The following is a 19,307-nucleotide window of genomic DNA, read 5'->3' as shown; positions in this document are numbered from 1 at the left end:
CACTTGGATCAAACATGCTGCCTTCCACTCCCCAGGTGATGTATGACCCCCTACAAGTTTAGCATTTCCCAATGATAATTTATATCCATAGTACAGAACTGAACAATATTATTTCTTTGTGCTAGTCCTGCACTGCAGTATCAATGTTGTACTGAAAACAACCTACATATATTTACATATGGTAAACTCCACATAATTTATTTATACAGTAACATAATACACTGAGAACATTTTCATAATGAGAATGATGCTACCACATACAGTACAAGAGAATAAATACTAGAGCAGTATTAACAAATTCTTATTCTATTTAATGTGGGACAATTTGAACATTTGTAAACGTTACATGTACAGTGACATACTGCACGTATTTGATTTCAAGGTTTTACGGCAGGATGTTGGGTGGTCCTTGTTCTTTTACTTAGCATATAATTTTTTTTTTTTAAAGGAAAGGAAGCAGCACTTTAAACCTGAGGGCCATGTGATACTGAAGAGTACCATCGTAGCATTCATATGCATTCGCACAAAAAAAAAAAAAATGTACATTATCTGCGAATAGTAAATTATTTAAATTATAAGAAACACTAATGTCCTGTTTACCAAAATATCAGTCTTATGCACAGTTCTTATGCTCACACATCTTCATGTACTCAACATTAGGCAATATTTTCTTCCCTTAAAATAATTTTGTTTCATATTTTATAGTTTAGTACAGTATTTTACTATCATAACTGGGAACATGAATCCTTGTGATAGGCACACTGTATTATTATTATAATCATAACTAAGTGCTAAACCCACAAGGGTTGAGGCACATTGTAATTAAAGAAGAAAATTAATTGAATTTGCAATACTGCTTAGCCCTGTATCTGTAAAACCTTAAACACCTTTTCCAAGTGTTTATCTTTCTTTCAGATTATCACTATTATTATTATTATTATTATTATTATAGTTATCCAGTCTTTCATTACCTAAATTTGTTGTTACTTTCATCACCTTGCTCTTATAAGTTCGCTTTAAATTTCCTTCTTTTACATGCGTATGATTGTATTTAATTACACAAGACCTACACAATGCTATGTCTAGTTCTTAAGTAGTTTGTAAGCCTTACGATTCGTTGCCTGAAATGCATTGGATAATGCTTTCTTTGTGTCTACTATTGTACTTGTGTATCTACATTATATGTATGCTCACATAAATAAAGCATTATCATTATCATCATTAACCTCCCAAATTTGTCAACCAACCTTTGCAACTTATCTTCAGAAATAAAGCAACTGTGACAACTCCCATTCTGTACTGTATTAGATTCTTTATCTTTTAATCCCACACCTCTCCTTAACACCCTAGCATTCACTTTTACAATCACCTCTATTAATAAGTGAAACAACCATAGTGACATCGCATCCCTGTCTAAGCCTGGTTTTATCATGAGACACAATTCTCTTTTTCTATAATTTTAAGTTACCTAACTTTATCAAATGCAAAGACTGACTCAAAATGCTACAAATATGTGATAATATGTTATTTGATCAATTATCTGTATTTTCTTGCAAACTAAATCAGAGTGAATCGAGCATGCTTAGTTTTCTTCTGAACTAATATGTATTCTCACATTCATTCATAATGGTGGAGAGCTTCATAATTATTCCCTGCTCACAATGAGCTAATTTACCCAGTGAAACCTAAGTCTACACTCATAACACTTAGTAAACAGAATTTGCAGATATTTTCCTAGAGATATGTAACAGTCTTCCTTTCAATAGCTTAGCCATGAAATCTCTCTTGTCCAGCTCCATCTTCTACTCTTAGCCACACTTCTGCATACACTCTTCATACAACTTTACTCTAACATGCTAAACATTTTACAGAACCAAACTACCTCGACAAACTGATTTTTTCATATTTAAATTTGTTTACTTTTAAATTTAATTACCTACATACATTCCTTTTCTCTACTGTTCTCACATATAAGTAAGTACAGTATATTCCTGTAAATAACAAAAGAGAAATATTTATTTTTCAAAATTACATAGTGTATACATATTTCAAGCAAATATGATTTTCATTTACTTTAGGTCTGTTTTTAATTAAGAATTTAGAAAATTAGTGATTTTGCAGCACCTGCAAGAGACGTCCGATGGGTTAAGGATACCCTGTCTAGGCCTGGATAGCTGCTTTATAAATGCCACTGAATATACTTTTTTATAAAACCATTATTGTGAATATCTAACAAAATCCATTTAAAAATATGCTATAGAAGCAGGAAATATTATATGCCTTTAAATATAAAAACTACTATAGAGCATACTGTGTATACATAATATAATACATCTACTGTAATATTATTATACTGCCTATTCATTACATTTTGCAGATATGCAAATATTATACATTATTTAAACATTTAATAGTCTTTGTTTCAAGATAAAAGTAAGTAATTAAATGACATTTAAAACATTAGCAGATACTTTTAAGCTATTTCTCACACTTGTCACAGGAATTAAAGTGTTACAAGCACAGGAGCCTAAAGTTATATGGGGATATCAATTCCACTTCATTTTCAATGTAACCATTAATCACATTCTAAATAGGCTTTCATATGAACCATCAGTCTCACAAATTTAAGATATTTCCACTATACAGTAATTAGAACCATATAGCAGAGTAGGAAACAGTGAATGGCAATGCAGATAATAGTTCATAATAAAGAATGTTAAATTTAGGACTGTGGTGAAAGCAATTAACATGCAATCTAATACAATAAACCCTCAATTCAACAGACCTCGATTTAATGGACTTCAGAAATACAAGACAAAATCTGCTAGGCCAAATGATTTGAAAATCATGGACAAAGTCTGCTGATTACAGAATTGTCCATTATTATTACAATCACTCCAAAACAATCCTATCTATATTCACCACAATTACCATTACCGGCCACCAGCTAGCCCCTATCAGTCTGTTAAATCGAGCAAATGCTGTCGCATCCACAATACAAATGTTACTAAAATTGTGGTTTGACATGAAGTTCCCACTTTTACTACTGGCTGTACTTCAGCACTATTCCACAACACCATAACAACCCTTTACAGACTCATGAAAAATATTCTTCATTCATACATACCATGGATTTATGTATAAATTAACATAGAGCTGATACATACATTGAGTTCTATGAATTTCACATACAGAGAAAAATATAAATATGGAAAAATAACTTAGAAGCTAATTAGAAGTACAGTACAGTGTATATAATCTTAATACTACAATACTGTATATTGTCAATATACTGACTCACAGTTCAATTTATTACCTCTCACACAGATAATCATAAGTTACCTGTTATTAAAATGGCAAACATATGAAAGACAAAGCTTTAAAGGGAAAAAAGTGCATGCATTTTTACTATTACATTTATGTACCTGAATATTTTTCTATATAACAAAATATACAAAGAACAATTTTTTTAAATTTAATAGGTTTACAACAGTGGCCTAGTGTTTCTCTAGAGCTATGACAGGAAAATGTAAAGGAAATGCATAATGTCTTAAACAACATGCAGCACCAACATACTGCACCTTTTGTACTGTTGTGCTAAGTTATAATTTAGTATATCACATGAGCTATATTTAATATTAGAGCTCTTCACACATGTATCTCCATTAAGTTGTATCTTTACTCCAGACAGATACATTTTTTGTTATGGCACATGAACTGCATATCTAGAAATTAAGTAAAATACCACCAGTTTGTTTTGAATGTATAGTAGAAATTAAATCACCATTTTCTAACCAAGTTTAAAATTTTTACTGCTTGTTTTATGAGGAAAACAATGTTTATGGCACTAAAAAGAAAAAACAAATAGAACAGCAGTAGCATCGACAAATGGAAAGAAACAATTGACTCACAGTGCAGGAAATTCCGAAATTGCCAGAAATATACTGCATGTAAGAAACATTCAGCCAGGCTAAACCATTTTAGGCCTCAGCATCAACCAAGCAACATCTTTAGCCAGCAATATTTAGTGTCTTAACTTATAGAAAATTTTGCTGGTGTTTTACTATTCTATGTCTGGCATTCTAGAGATGTTATAGATCTCTCTACACTGGAAACTATGAAATGTTTAAAAAATTAATTATTTTCTACCCATGCAAGGTACCTTGAATGCATCTAATATAATCTACAAGAAAGCACTTCCAAAAACAAATATTTCAGAGAAATCTAATCAAAAAGTCTTAAATGTGTACTTGAATACACATGAATTATTCACCCTAAAGATTACAAAGGCAAATTGCTCTATGAGGACCTATTACCAAAAGCCTCAGTATGTAAAGAACACTATTGCAGTGGATATATGTACTATATACGAGATTCGATATGGAAGGTAAACTATAGCTCAAAGGTATAAGAAATACTCTACATTAGAGTACCGTCAGAAGACTGAAGTACATAAGAACTTTTATGAAGCTCAATACCTGAGTGAAACTATCACTTCAGAGAATCTACTACTAAGGCAAATTAAGTGCAACAAATAACCAAATGTGTAAGTAATATGTGAACTAGCGCAGCTGTTCACGCTGTACTGTAACATTGGATATTACAGTATACATCTGCATAACATCAGATTTTTCAGGTGCACAACCCTTTAAATTATAAATTCAAAAAGAATATACTATTAAAAAAGATAATAATAATCATATTGTACATTATTTTTTAGGAGAACAAATAAATATCTACCTATATCTTTGATGTCTTTTTCCCATCTAAGACTGCCACATGTAGAATGTGTCAGGACTCCTCAGCTATTTTTAAGTGTTAGGACTTGAACGATCAACTGAAATGTTTGCCTACTGCACTTCTACATTTTGTGCTATGTGCTCATATCTCTTCTGGGAGAAGGGCTCATATGTCACATGTGGTTGTAGCCTTTGAGCTAAATGACAACAAAGACAGCAACAAGAAATGTTTGTCAAAAAATGTATGAACTCTGGCAACTAGTACATGACTGTAGTGACAAACAAAAAATGAGCAGTACCTCAGCAAACATACACAAGTGATTACCTATTTGTGGAAGAATATAAAGGAAGAAGCAAGAGAGAGAGAACAATACAAGATCAAGAAAAAGAATGAGAAAACAATATTCACTATAAAAGCAATACTAGCCAAGATATAAAAAAAAAACATTAGCAGTACAAGGATACCCAGTTGACTATGTGTACCTGGTCAACCAGTCTACTATCTGTACTGAAAAATAAATTATGAATGCACAAAATAATCATTTTATGAAATCTGTTTTAAACGCCCAACTTCTATTAACAGCGAATTATAACAATGGTGTAAGTTAAATTATTATAAGAGAAATGCAAAAATGAACACATATTTTATGACAGAGTATTTAAAAAATTAAATATGTTGCCAGAAAAAGATTAAGTATATTTACAACCTAAAAGATAGAATAATGTATAACAAACAAAAAAAACATACAACGGATAACCATAATTTTCAAGGATACTGATTGCTGAAGCGTAAGTCACAAAAATCTAATGAAAAACATATACTGACTTCGCAATACAGTAGGGGCCCCAACTTACGACGTTATTGCATTCCTGAACCTTTAAGCCTACTTCTCCATAGACACCCATGCTATAGTTTCATTTATTATTTTAATTAAGAATATTTATCCAATATTTTACAGTTATTACTGTCGCTTTTTTTCTGACATATAATATTAAATACTACACAATGTTTGGGATCAGAAGTACAAATGCCCAACTAAATGTTACAATTAATGGTTCTCCCACTGTAAGACAAAATGAAGGAAAATTCTTAGGTCTATTCCCTGACAGCAACTTTAAATTCGACACCCACATTCAGTATACTATAATAAAAAAAAAAAAGTACCCAAATCAGTTAGCATCCTCTTTAAGATATGTTACTATTTGCCTCAAACAGCACTACTTACATTATACTACTCTCTAATCTATACCTACCTCACGTATGCTATCTGTGCATGGAGGTATACTACAATATAGCCAATAATTTTTTTTTTTTTTCAACAAGTCGGCCGTCTCCCACCGAGGCAGGGTGACCCAAAAAAGAAAGAAAATCCCCAAAAAGAAAATACTTTCATCATCATTCAACACTTTCACCACACTCGCACATTATCACTGTTTTTGCAGAGGTGCTCAGAATACAACAGTTTAGAAGCATACACATATAAAGATACACAGCATATCCCTCCAAACTGCCAATATCCCAAACCTCTCCTTTAAAGTGCAGGCATTGTACTTCCCATTTCCAGGACTCAAGTCCGACTATATGAAAATAACCGGTTTCCCTGAAATCCCTTCACTAAATATTACCCTGCTCACACTCCAACAGATCGTCAGGTCCCAAGTACCATTCGTCTCCATTCACTCCTATCTAACACGCTCACGCACGCTAGCCAATAATAACACAACAAAAAGCAACTGTATGAATGATCACCCGGTCTAGTGCCAGACACACATTTCCCCACTTTTCAAAAATCTAAACTTACTTAATATGTACATAAAATTCACCCATACTACTGTGCATACTACATTTGCAAGATAATCAATTCTAATATCAATCCTGTTCTGAGCCTCTTTCTTGATAGCTGCAACAGAACTCACAGACTTAATACTAGATGCAGAAAGGAAGTGGTAAGTATAACTGTGTAGTGCGGCATGAGGTCCTATGTTTGGCTCACTGAACATGTTCAGTATGTGGGAGTAAACACTAATACAGGCTGCCCAAAAAATACAATTACTGCATCAACAGTTTTTTAATAAACAAATGCGAGTTATCTGTATATGCAAGAAATGAAGATTCACCAAGTATGAATGTATTTGGTAAAAACTAACAAATAAAAATAATAATTCTGCTTTAAGAAAATCATGACTATTAAATCTATGGTTCTTTGACAAGCTCTAACAAACAAATGGGAGCTCTCTATATATCCATAAATTGAATGTACACAAAGTAGCACTGTATAGTCCTTGTGGCTTAGCGCTTCTTTTTGATTATAATAATAACAAAGTAGCAATGCATCTGGTAAAAGACTGTTAAGAAAAATGTTTATTTAAAATAATCTGTTTGAATGTCTGTAAAGATTGTAAATTTAGATCACCATTGTAAGCAATTAATTCGTTCTAAGGTGCCAATTTTGTATGCCAGAGCTTTGTAAGTCAGGGCCCCTACTCTACTGTATATTCACAATAAACATTAGCAATATTTTTTATAATATATATATTCATTTTTATTACAATAACTACTTCTACAAATGATGTCATCTTCTAGGCAATAAGAGTTAGCTCAATTCAAAAGTTTCAACACTCTCCAGCTAAAAGTGTGCAATTACAAGTGTCAGAAAATTTTACACTTTCTGAATAAAATCTGAATATAAAAAGGAAGAATATAGTGACCAATCATAATACTATAATCCTCTTCATACAGAAAAGATACATCAATTTGCTCTCTTCACAAAACTTGTTTGCTTGCAAAACTCTCTTCCAGTCATTCCACTTCTATGTATAAATATGGTAAAATTGTGGATAAATGTATGATTTCTATGACAAAAATACTATTAATGAGCAATGATACTACAAAATAATACTGAAATTAATATATGTATAGTATTTACAGAGACGAAACAACAGATACTGTACTACTGTACAAAACCGTAAACTTAGATATGATTATGAGTAAACATGTTATGTATTTATGGTTCATGGGATAGAAGCAAAGTTGTAAAGTTTTGCTTTGTTATATTTTTAGTACAGTAACTGCAAAATACAATGTAAAGTTAAATTCATGGAAAAAGTCAATGAAATTCTCACCTTATTTTCCATGAATTTTCACATAAAGTTCTACTATTATTAATACATTATCTACCTTGTGTTTAAATTCAACAAACACATGCATTCTTTATCTGGAATCACTGAGTTCAGTTTCATGAAAGTTTTGCCTCCAGGGAAATGATTCTGTTTAAGATGTAATGTTGAATACCACCAGCCCAAGCTTGCTCTCATTGCCTAAAACTATGTCATCAATGATACAGATGAAACATTTAAAAAACAGACAATTATAAATTTTGTTTAGACTTTACAAATATGTACTCATTCCTAAGGAAATTCCTCAATATTTTACACATAAATATATGAAAATTATAATAAAACTTAGAAATAAATACTGTACTCTTAAGTGTAAGTCATTTTCCATTCAATAAATAATTAATATACAATTAACAAAACACATAAAACACATCTGGGAATAGCATAAAAAGAATTTTTCTTTAAGCATTTCTGATAACTTCACTGTACCAATTACAATAATTACAAAATTTGTAGAATATGTTGCATAAATCTCAAGAAAAGATTGCCATATACATTCAAACTCAAATTCTCTTCTATTATTTCTCTTTGATGACCTTTTCCTACTACTTTCCCTAATTCTACTAGAATTTTGTAAATTTAAATATGTAAATCCTTTATCACCATAGAATTTCACTGTTTCAAATAAAAATCTTGTTTCACCTAAAATAATTTTTGAAACACTAAAATTTAAAGTGACACAACAAACCTTCCCCATGCACTCTCTAATTTGAAACTATATGCATACACAAATACTGTGGTCTGATGTGTGTAGCAAAGGTACAATCACAATTTCAAAAGAATGAAAGATTAAAGAAAACATGATCACACAAGAAAAGATACTCACAGGATACAGACAATGTATTCAAAAAGTTTGGGATCAGAGAGAGAGGGAGCACAGATGTAAATTCAACAATAAAATGGACCAAAATGATGTAAGGAACTTTTTAAGCAAGAAACAGTTATGGAGGCAAATTCTATACATGCATTAACATTAATATTGGTAGAATTACCAACAATATGTTAAGTAAAAGGGCAGAAATGCAACTAATGTGACATTTTATTGTGGCAACGTTTTGCTCTCCAGGAGCTTTGTAGCAATAATACAACAATGTTGTATTACTACTACTACAACTAATATCATTACTACTACTACAACTAATATCATTACTACTACTACCACTAGTATTACACCTCACTCTGAGCCTATATATACCCTCTGTGTCTGTGTACTGTTTGTAACGGCTTGATGAAGCTCCTGGAGAGCGAAACGTTGTCACAATACAATGTCACATTAGTTGCATATGTGTCCTTTTACTTAACATGAATTAACATATTATGATCAGATGATTACTAGTGAAGGTCAGGTCAAGTAAATGGAGGATGATCCATACAAATGTAATTACATGAGTACAGTCAAGTAAAATCAAGCAGGGAAGCAAAGGCCAGGTGGACTGCACATTGTTTGAGTGCCAGATATTGGCAAAGCACCCTTCAGGTGGATAACTTACAAAACATAAATACAGGTTGGAGGGTCCAAGAAGACACTCTACTGGATAAGGAAATACAGTACCTAACAAGAAAATACTGTAGAGAGAAGTAACAAGTGGAACCCTCAAGGGCCAGTCACTGGATCCATCATACTATTCTTGACAATGCATATGATAATATCCTACCTGGGAAGACAGAATCTTTCATGCTGTTAGCAGATAACATGAAAGTAATAAAGAGAATAAGTCCAGAAGAAGACTACAAGAAACTGCACAGGAGAACTTGAACAAGGTACAGGAACTGTCCAACAAATAGTTGCTAGAGTTCAATCCTAGCCAATGTATGGTAATAAAGATGAAATCATACTACTGTACCAGAGAAGTTAGCAGCTTCTAGAATTAGAAGGAAAGGGACCTGAGGACAGGCATCACTGAACCTATAACTGAAGCAAAAAATGAATTTAGTGGCTTGTACAAGACTGGGAAATGTACAAAAATTCCTGACTTTTGTTACTGCTAAAATCCCTGATACTCTGGCATAACTAGTTGATTCGTAACTCTCTCAATTCTAAAAATGTACCTATTTTGTTTGAAACAGTGAAGTTCTGCTACATGAGACCTTTGCAAACTCACTCTCACCAGAGGATCATAGGCACAAAAATTCTTATTTATCACTATTACTGTATTTGCAAATTAATATTTATTTATAATTTTCAATTTTTTTATTGGGTTTATATTCAAAATATTTCTACTTACACTACAAAAAGTAATAAACCCCCAAAGCATCAATATTAACCCTTAAATGGTCCAAACAGATCGAAGTTCAAATTCATAGTGCTACAAAAGTAGATCTACTTTTTTTTACATATTTTCATATAGTCGGACTTGAGTCCTGGAAATGGGAAGTACAATGCCTGCACTTTAAAGGAGGGGTTTGGGATATTGGCAGTTTGGAGGGATATGTTGTGTATCTTTATATGTATATGCTTCTAAACTGTTATATTCTAAGCACCTCTGCAAAAGCAGTGATAATGTGTGAGTGTGGTGAAAGTGTTGAATGATGATGAAAGTATTTTCTTTTTGGGGATTTTCTTTCTTTTTTGGGTCACCCTGCCTCGGTGGGAGACGACCGACTTGTTGAAAAAAAAAAAAAAAAAATTTCAAATATAACAAAAAAAAAAAAAAATGTAGATAAAAGCTTTTTTTGCACGTTTTCAAATGTAAAACAAAAAAGAAGATCTACATTTTTTTACATACTTTCAGATGTTGAAAAAACGTATATATACGTTTGGACCATTTAAGGGTTAATATTGTATTACATACACTAGAAAAGATTTTAAAATTTTCATTCAAAATAGCCTTTATAAAATATATATACAGTACAGCTATTCTGCTTTCTGATGTATATTTTGTATATCTATATGTCTTAAAGATCATTGCTTATCTATGACACTTTTAACTGTTGCACCAATAGCCCACTATGAAAATTACCTAATGCAAATAAAATCTTGTTTTTCCATAAGGACAATAGGCACCTGACATCCATTTCACAGGCATAGAAAATATGCTGTGCCATGGTAGCTGTAATAATGTAATCTCCCTAAAACAGTTATGTATATTCCTTAAAAAAAATATCAGCTACTTTATAAAGAGCAATGATTTCTAATTAAAAAAAAATTTAATGTTTTCTTAGTAGTTATAATTAAAGTACATTATTTAGGATACTTTAAATGCAGTTTGTTACCAATATAGTTGAAAATAGCAAGTTTTCTATATTCCTACTCAAACAAGTAAGTAGTACAAGAATATCATTGACAATGTATGCTGAATTCTGGTTAAAACCCACATAGCATACCATAAATTTTGTGTAAATTGCTGTTACATTTACAGTGGACAATCCTTGAATAACTCTAATCTTAAAAAAGTGACAACCTTTAACTTATAGGCAATGTCCCCACTAAATTTCCCTTCCTTAAAGATCATTTTCCTGAGATAAATATCATATTTATATGCTGCATTATTACTATTTTTCACTTCCCATTATGTACCATTTTGTTGGAGAACTTAGTTTCCAGGTAAGCATTTTGGTTGATATTTTTTCTATTATCTCTTGTGCATTCATATTACTTCACAAAATAACAACCCCAATATTTATAATTTAGCAAGACTAACATTTAATGAGAAATGTAACTTTAAAGCCAAAACTGAATGGATTATGATTATTGTCACCATAAGGCAAGAGCTTTGAAAGGCTGACAGCTATTCAAAACATTCTGATTATGGACATATCCAAATCTCCTTCAATACTTTTGTTAAATAATGAAGAAACTATCCTGACCTAAAATTATACTCTCTTCCTATCTAAATTATTACTAATGGCATAACAAAGATTTGTGGCAACTTTGGAGTCGAAGACAGTGATATTAAATTCTGAATTGATCCTAATGCTATCTGAGATTGTTAGGAGATTTATTGTATATGCAATATCAGAGTAATCAGACCCTTAAAGTATATTCAGAAACACCTTTGGCACAATTGCAAGAGATAATTTCTCCTAAATTCAGTACTATATGCAATTCATACAGTAATAATACAAGTACTTTTTAAAGAATACAGTACTCAGATACTGAAAAACAGTCTTCAATGATTTATGCTGACAATTAGTACCTTGAATGTACTGTATCATACTTCTATTAGGGTACAACTTTCTTGGGTATAAAACTAAGGTACATTCTGCATACAAATCTCTAGAGATGTTAATAATTACATAAAGTTTTGTCCCTGGCTTAATAATTAAGACTTTAATATACAATTGGCACAAGTTAAAGGTAGTGATTCCCCACTTACCAACTGTTTGCAAAACATAATATCAAACAGCATGCCAGGCCATCTGCCCTTACAAATAGCAACGGCTTCCTTGTATAACAACCAAATATATGGCTTATCACCTCACAAGTCTCCAGAGATAGGACTAAATAAGCTGTTTCTTGCATCAGCAGTGAACATACAGTTTTCACATACTGTGCATCATCAGTTAAAATGTGAATTAAGTCAAGATAATGTTAATATACAATAGACCCTCAAATAAAATGCACTTGAACAACATTATTTATATCGTAAGTGAAAAATTGCAGAATAAATTTGTAAAGCACACCTTAAAACTTGAATAGGGCACCATAAAGTTTTAAAAAAACTGACTCATGCATGAAAACTTTTCTATTCAGAGATTTATATTGCCTAGAGAATGTCAGTTGCTTCCTTTGGCTCAATAGAGTTTATGCAGTAGTAGCCCTTTTAACCTCAACAGATGACCAACCCACAGCCCCCAATGGAAATAAGTCACTTTTTTGGGTTATCGTAGGTAATTTACACTATGTATGATAAGTGGTATGTGTACCTGTGCCTAAATAAACTTGCTTATTTACTGCTATCGATTCATAAAACAAACATGACCCACACCCATCTACTGCTCAATAGTATTATAACCATCTCCAAACATTTCATTAACAAATAGGAGAGCAAGGAATTTAAGGCTGAATAAAATTCTTCTTTGTCACTGTTCTTCTTTCAACAAACCGGCCATATCCCACCAAGGCAGGGTGGCCCAAAAAGAAAAACGAAAGTTTCTCTTTTTAAATTTAGTAATTTATACAGAAGGGGTTACTAGCCCCTTGCTCCCTCCATTTTAGTTTCCTCTTATGGCACTCATGGCTTAGGGAGGAAGAATTCTGTTCCACTTCCCCATGGAGATGAGAGGAAATAAACAAGAACTAGTAAGAAAATTGAAGAAAACCTAGAGGGGTATGTATATATATGCATGTACATGTATGTGTAGTGTGACCTAAGTGCAAGTAGAAGTAGCAAGACATACCTGAAATCTTGCATGACAAGAAAATTATATAGTAAAATGTATGAGGGGAGTCAGCTAATAAAGCAAGTGACTCACAGCCATCTACTGCTCAACAGAGCTGCATAACTATCTCTAAGCACTTCTACATCCACAGGGAAGACAAAAAAAATTTAGTATAGGATAAGTCTTTCTTGTTGTTATTTAGCTTATTTTATACTGGTAAGAATGTGTATTAAATTTATAAGTCAACAATCAACTTATAAAATATAAGTTGTCAAACTTTCAATATTTTTGATGAAATATGGAATTTAAAAATATTGTTGGGCTTATATGGAGGTTCTAAGCATAACACAATTTTTCCAACATGTTCTTCAATTTGCTTAACACAATTTTGTATAACATGCCACTTTTCAAGAACATAACCTCTGTATTTTTTAGAGGATCTACTGCATAAATTGTTTATCACTTCATAAGAGACAGGTTCTGATTATGTCTTTGAAAGAGGACCTATGTCATATAACACACATCTCCCATCATCTCTCCAACCCCTCACCCAAGATGGGGTGCATTCACTAGAGGCATACTAGTTTCATACCTCCCTTTTATGAGTACATAACACAATAAGATGTGAAAAATTATCAATAAATCAAGTGAAGTATAATAATGTGTTTTAGTTATTGTTTGGCTGAAGGGTTATGACTGATCCTAGGCCAACTATTGTGTTAGAAAATTGAAACAGCCTTAGACTGTTGCTATTTATCACCTCAACAATAACTGATGATCTAAGGGCCATCTCAATCTACTAACCCAACAATAACAAAAATGATGTGATACTTCTATCAATATTTTGATAATTTTTCAATTTTTTGTGCCATGCACTCATTCAATGGGAAATACATCACCTCTATGCCTCTATTAAACAATGGACTCGTCTTTAGCGAAGGGAGGAGTGATGGAAGGTAATACTGTATATCATTCCACTCTTAGACAAGACCAGTCTCTCTTGTTATGCACTCCAAAAATGTGGTTAATAACCCCACTGTGCCTCTAATAAACAACAGACCTATCTCTAGTGAGTATATGTTTTTAAATTTAATTATTGAAAAAATCAAGAGATTAAATGCATAATATTAGTGTCCCAGAACCCATCTCAGGTTAAAATATGGACTTCTATGGGAAAAATGAGGCTTGCTGAACAAATTTTTCACTTACTGAACCATTCCTTCGATCCCTAGCTAGGTCATTAACCCTTTGACTGTCGCAACCCCAAATCCTGAAGTGTCTCCTGGTGTCGAAAATTTTTTGAAAAAAAAAAAAAAAAAAAAAAAAAAAAAAAAAAAAAAAAAAAAAAAAAAAAAAAAAAAAAAAAAAAAAAATAAAAAAAAAAAAAAAAAATCTTATGAAATGACAGAGAATCTTTTCCCGATGGTAATGACACCAAAAGTATGAAATTCGATAGAAAATTTATGGAATTACGCTCCCGCGAAGTTAGCGATCTTGGCGATATACATGCATCGGTGATTTTGCCGACTTTGAGCCCTATTTTTGGCCAATTCCATTGTTCCAGTTGACCAAACTTATAGCTATTTCTTTAGAACTCTACCCAATAAAGTGGTCAGAAATTGGTAATTTGGCCAATTTCACACAAATTAAAATAGATGCCAATTTCAAAATAGGGTCCAGAATAAACAATGCAGACATTCTTGGCACTAAAACAACATATCCTCTGCTCCTTAGTCATGTCTACAGGCCCCTCTTATATTACTCTTGCTTCCTATTTTGATTTTTTATTCACACAAAAAAATAGAAGATTTACTTTTATGCAGACTACTGCATTATTGTAAAAATGGTATAAATAATATCAGTGCACTAGTGAAAGAATATTAGACTCCCCAGTTGATGTGTATTAGATGTGTGGTGTGATTTGCTTACTCTTGAACACTGGTAAAAATCGAACATTTCCACTACTCTGAACTCAATTTCAAGGTCGTTTTCTTCATGAAACTAATCAAAATCATCTCTATTTCTGTAACATGTTTTCCATTCTATCAAATGAAACCAAGAAAACGAGAATACAACCATAAATACTAAAGGAAAATACACCTCAAAGTCGGCATTTTAATCCAAAAACATGGTCAGAGTTTTTTTTCTCTCATTATGCACTGTGTGCTGCAGGATTTTTTTATACAGTGCACACTGACCACACAGACCCATTCTCTCACATGTGGGCCTACCAGCTTTCTCCTGCTTGATTTGATGCCGCTAGAATTATTGAGTATGTATATATACGTCCGAAACACTGGCTCATAAGGTGTATACATGTATATACGTCCGAAACACCTGCTCGTAAGATGTATATATACGGCCGAAACAGTCAAAGGGTCAAGCGGGTGTCCATTATATATATCTTCTTCTTTCAAGAAGCCGGCCATATCTCACAGAGGTAGGGTGACCCATAAAGGAAAAAAGTTTATCTTTTTAACTTTAGTAATGTATACAGGAGAAGGGGTTACTAGCCCCTTGCTCCTGGTATTTTAGTCGCCTCTTACAACACACATGGCTTATGGAGGAAGAATTCTGTTCCACTTCCCCATGGATATAAGAGAAAATAAACAAGAACAAGAACTAGTAAAAAATAGAAGAAAACCCAGAGGGGTGTGTATATATATGCTTGTACATGTATGTGTAGTGTGACCTGAGTGTAAGTAGAAGCAGCAAGATGTACCTGAAATCCTGCATGTTTATGAGACAGAAAAGACACCATTATATATATAAGGATTAATAATAATACACCACATCATTACTTAACCTGCTTCAAAAATGTCACACTGATTTACTTTAGTATGAGATACCCTGTACAGTACATTGTTACCACACTGATACATGTGGTTATCCAGGGAATTAATTCATCAGATTTTCGTCACAATCAATCTAGTGATTCAACTAAATATTTCTTAACATAACAAACAGTAACATAAGGGATAAATGCATTAAAATTCTTCCACTGTTGTAAACATTTTCTTCCATATTAGTAGCACAATACACTTACATTTGGTTACCATACTTTAATTTGCTGCTTGCTCTTAATGTTTCTGAAGCAACTTATAAATGAAACAGGTATTTCTGATACAATGTGAAATGTTTATCTTACTATTTATATTAATGCTACATTTACTTTGTTCTTTTCTACCTTATGGCCAAAAGCACTAATATTGCATATTTCAAATAAGAGATATAAGCCCATCTAAAGATCGAAATATTGTTGATAACTTTCCATAAGACGTCTAATTATCTTCTGATCTTCTAGTGCTGCTGGCTCTTCCTCAGCAAGAATATTGGAGCAGCAGACACAAACCTCTTCCCTGCGGTGCTGATGGTCTGTCCACCCTCCCATCACAATGACACCCTCTAAGAGGTGCAAGTACTCATTGCGCCGCTAAAAAGATAAGCAAACAAAATTTAATAAAGCGAAGGACCTCTTGAGAAACACATGAACTATTGCAAAAATTTTCAAATGAATTGGTGCATCTACTACATGCTTAGCTGAAGAAGTTGAGTTATAGTTTGTGGATCTAAATGTCTAGCTGAAGAGGTTGGTCTACAGTTCCTGGACCTGCTACATGTCTAACTCAGGAAACTGAGCTGTCATTATAAAGTGAAAAGGTACTACAGTGGGGCCCACGTTTACGGCATTTCGCTAATATGGAAATTTCAAATTATGGCCAAAACCTATTATATGGTTTCCCTGCCCCCACCTGACTCGCTAATATGGTCACCGTGCACCATTCTGTTTATTTATATTCTCCGTGTGCTCCACATCTCTCCATTATGACTGGAAACTTTCCAAAATTTGAAATGTTTAAAAGTTATTACATATTTCATATACAGCCTCTCCTCACTTAACAATGGAGTTGGTAGGTAAGACACATAGGCAACAGTTAGGCAACTTTATTCCGAAACGTTTCGCCTACACAGTAGGCTTCTTCAGTCGAATACAGAAAGTAGGCAGGAACAGTAGAGATGTGAAGACGATGTAATCAGTCCATCACCCTTGAAGTCGTAGAATTTTGAGGTTGTCAGTCCCTCGGCCTGGAGAAGTTCAGTTCCATAGTCAGGAACTAGTTCCTGATAGTCAGATAGTTCCCGACTATGGAACTGAACTTCTCCAGGCCGAGGGACTGACAACCTCAAAATTCTACGACTTCAAGGGTGATGGACTGATTACATCGTCTTCACATCTCTACTGTTCCTGCCTACTTTCTGTATTCGACTGAAGAAGCCTACTGTGTAGGCGAAACGTTTCGGAATAAAGTTGCCTAACTGTTGCCTATGTGTCTTACCTACCAATCTGTCGGTATTGTATACCATTTTGATGTTCAACAATGGAGTTCCGTTCCTTAGACCATGTTGTTAAACCAATTCGTCACTAAGCGAGGAACAATTACTGGAAAAATTACTGTTTGAAAGAGGAATCCCCTTCCATAAAGACTTCATGTACCAAGTCCTTTTCTGGGGTTACTTTCCTTCTTTGTTTTTTAATGCCACAAGAACCAGCTTGACAGTCACTGAACCCCTGTCACTCAAAAAAGTGTTCCAGAGAGGTCTGTTTCTGGCGTATGTTAGGAATTGTGGCAGCGGCAAAGGAGTGTGTTGGGAGACAGGACAAGATAGTCCTTCAATATGACACTAATATCAACTCTACGGGTTATTTATCTAGCACAATTCATCTAATGTGACATAAACAATATTAATAACATAGAAACATGATACAGTGGACCCCCCGATTAAGTCGTCATCGGAATTTGTAACATTTGGAATAAGTAATATTTTTTTCGTCAAAATATTGGCTCAGTGATCGTCATTGAACTCGGTATAAGTCATTTGTCCCAAATGTGTCCGCGCGGCCCGAGCAGTATACACATGACTGACGCGTGTACACACATGACTGATGAGTGTACACACATGACTGAAGGGTGTACACACATGACTGATGGGTCTACACACATGACTGACAGGTGTACAGACATGACTGACGGGTGTACACACACGACTAGTTCAACACACCATTTACAGCCAGTGTGCCATTGTTTATCAGCCAGTGAGGACGATCCCACATGTTCATACGATATATTTTGTATTTTTCCATTCTTTTTAGTGCTTGCAACTGCTAAATAAGCCACCATGGGCCCAAAGAAAGTTCCTAGTGCCAACCAGCCCTTTGGTAAAGGGCTGAGAGAGAGGGGAGAATGTGCCTTTTTCAGTGATTCTGCAATATGTATGATACTAAAGCCGCAGAGTTGATGAAGGCTATAGCGCCAGCCAGAGATAAAGTGTAGCATTAAAAGTGTAGCAAGCAAGTTAAGCAATTAATCGATAGAAAAAGGACAGCACGAAACTGACTCCTCCAATGTTGTTGGAGGTATACAGGGTGACTGACAACACTGCTGGAACTATAGCCTTTATCGACTCCTGCTGCTTTAGTATCATACATATCAGACAATCACTGAAAAAGGCACATTCTCCCCCCCCTCTCTCAGCCCTTTATCAAAGGGCTGGATGGCACTAGGAACTTTCTTTGGGCCCATGGTGGCTTATTTAGCAGTTGCAAGCACTAAAATGAATGGAATAATACGAAATGTATCGTGTGAATGCGTAGGATCATGCTCACTAGCTGATAAACAATGGTACACTAAGTGTCGGGCCGCTGTTGCCATGCGGACGCGTTCGGGATGAATGACTTACCGAGCTCAATGATCATCACGGAGCCAATATTTTGATGAAAAAAAGTTGATTTCTGAATAGTATTATGAAATCTGACTACTACGATATCCGGGGGTCCACTGTATATTGAAATAAACAGAGCAGAAGAAATCAGTGCTAATATACATTATTTAGGTATGAATACTGGTTAGAGAGCCCATCATAAGTCTGAGGCATCGGTAAACGAGTATGTCTCAAGTGAGGAGAGGCTGTATTTTTTTTTCATCAAATCAGCCATATCTCACTGAGTCAGGGTGACCTAAAAAGAAAAACAAAAGTTTCTTTTTTAAAATTTAGTAAAGTATACAGGAG

General features: G+C 33.7%; 1 protein-coding gene across 2 annotated transcripts in view; it reads right to left on the bottom strand.

The window, feature by feature from the left end:
• Nucleotides 1-14,545: 14,545 nt before the first annotated feature.
• LOC128693139 (NCK-interacting protein with SH3 domain) overlaps nt 14,546-19,307 on the bottom strand; it is a 62,282-nt gene continuing 57,520 nt past the window's right edge. For both annotated transcript variants that reach the window (XM_070089286.1, XM_070089285.1), the window contains one exon: nt 14,546-16,671. In XM_070089286.1, coding sequence (XP_069945387.1) covers nt 16,480-16,671 — 192 coding nt within the window. In that variant the 3' untranslated portion in view covers nt 14,546-16,479. The remainder of the gene's footprint in view (nt 16,672-19,307) is intronic.

Source organism: Cherax quadricarinatus, chromosome 28 (genome assembly GCF_038502225.1).
Source record: "Cherax quadricarinatus isolate ZL_2023a chromosome 28, ASM3850222v1, whole genome shotgun sequence".
Lineage (NCBI taxonomy): Eukaryota > Metazoa > Arthropoda > Malacostraca > Decapoda > Parastacidae > Cherax > Cherax quadricarinatus.
This window is presented reverse-complemented; position numbering and strand designations above follow the sequence as displayed.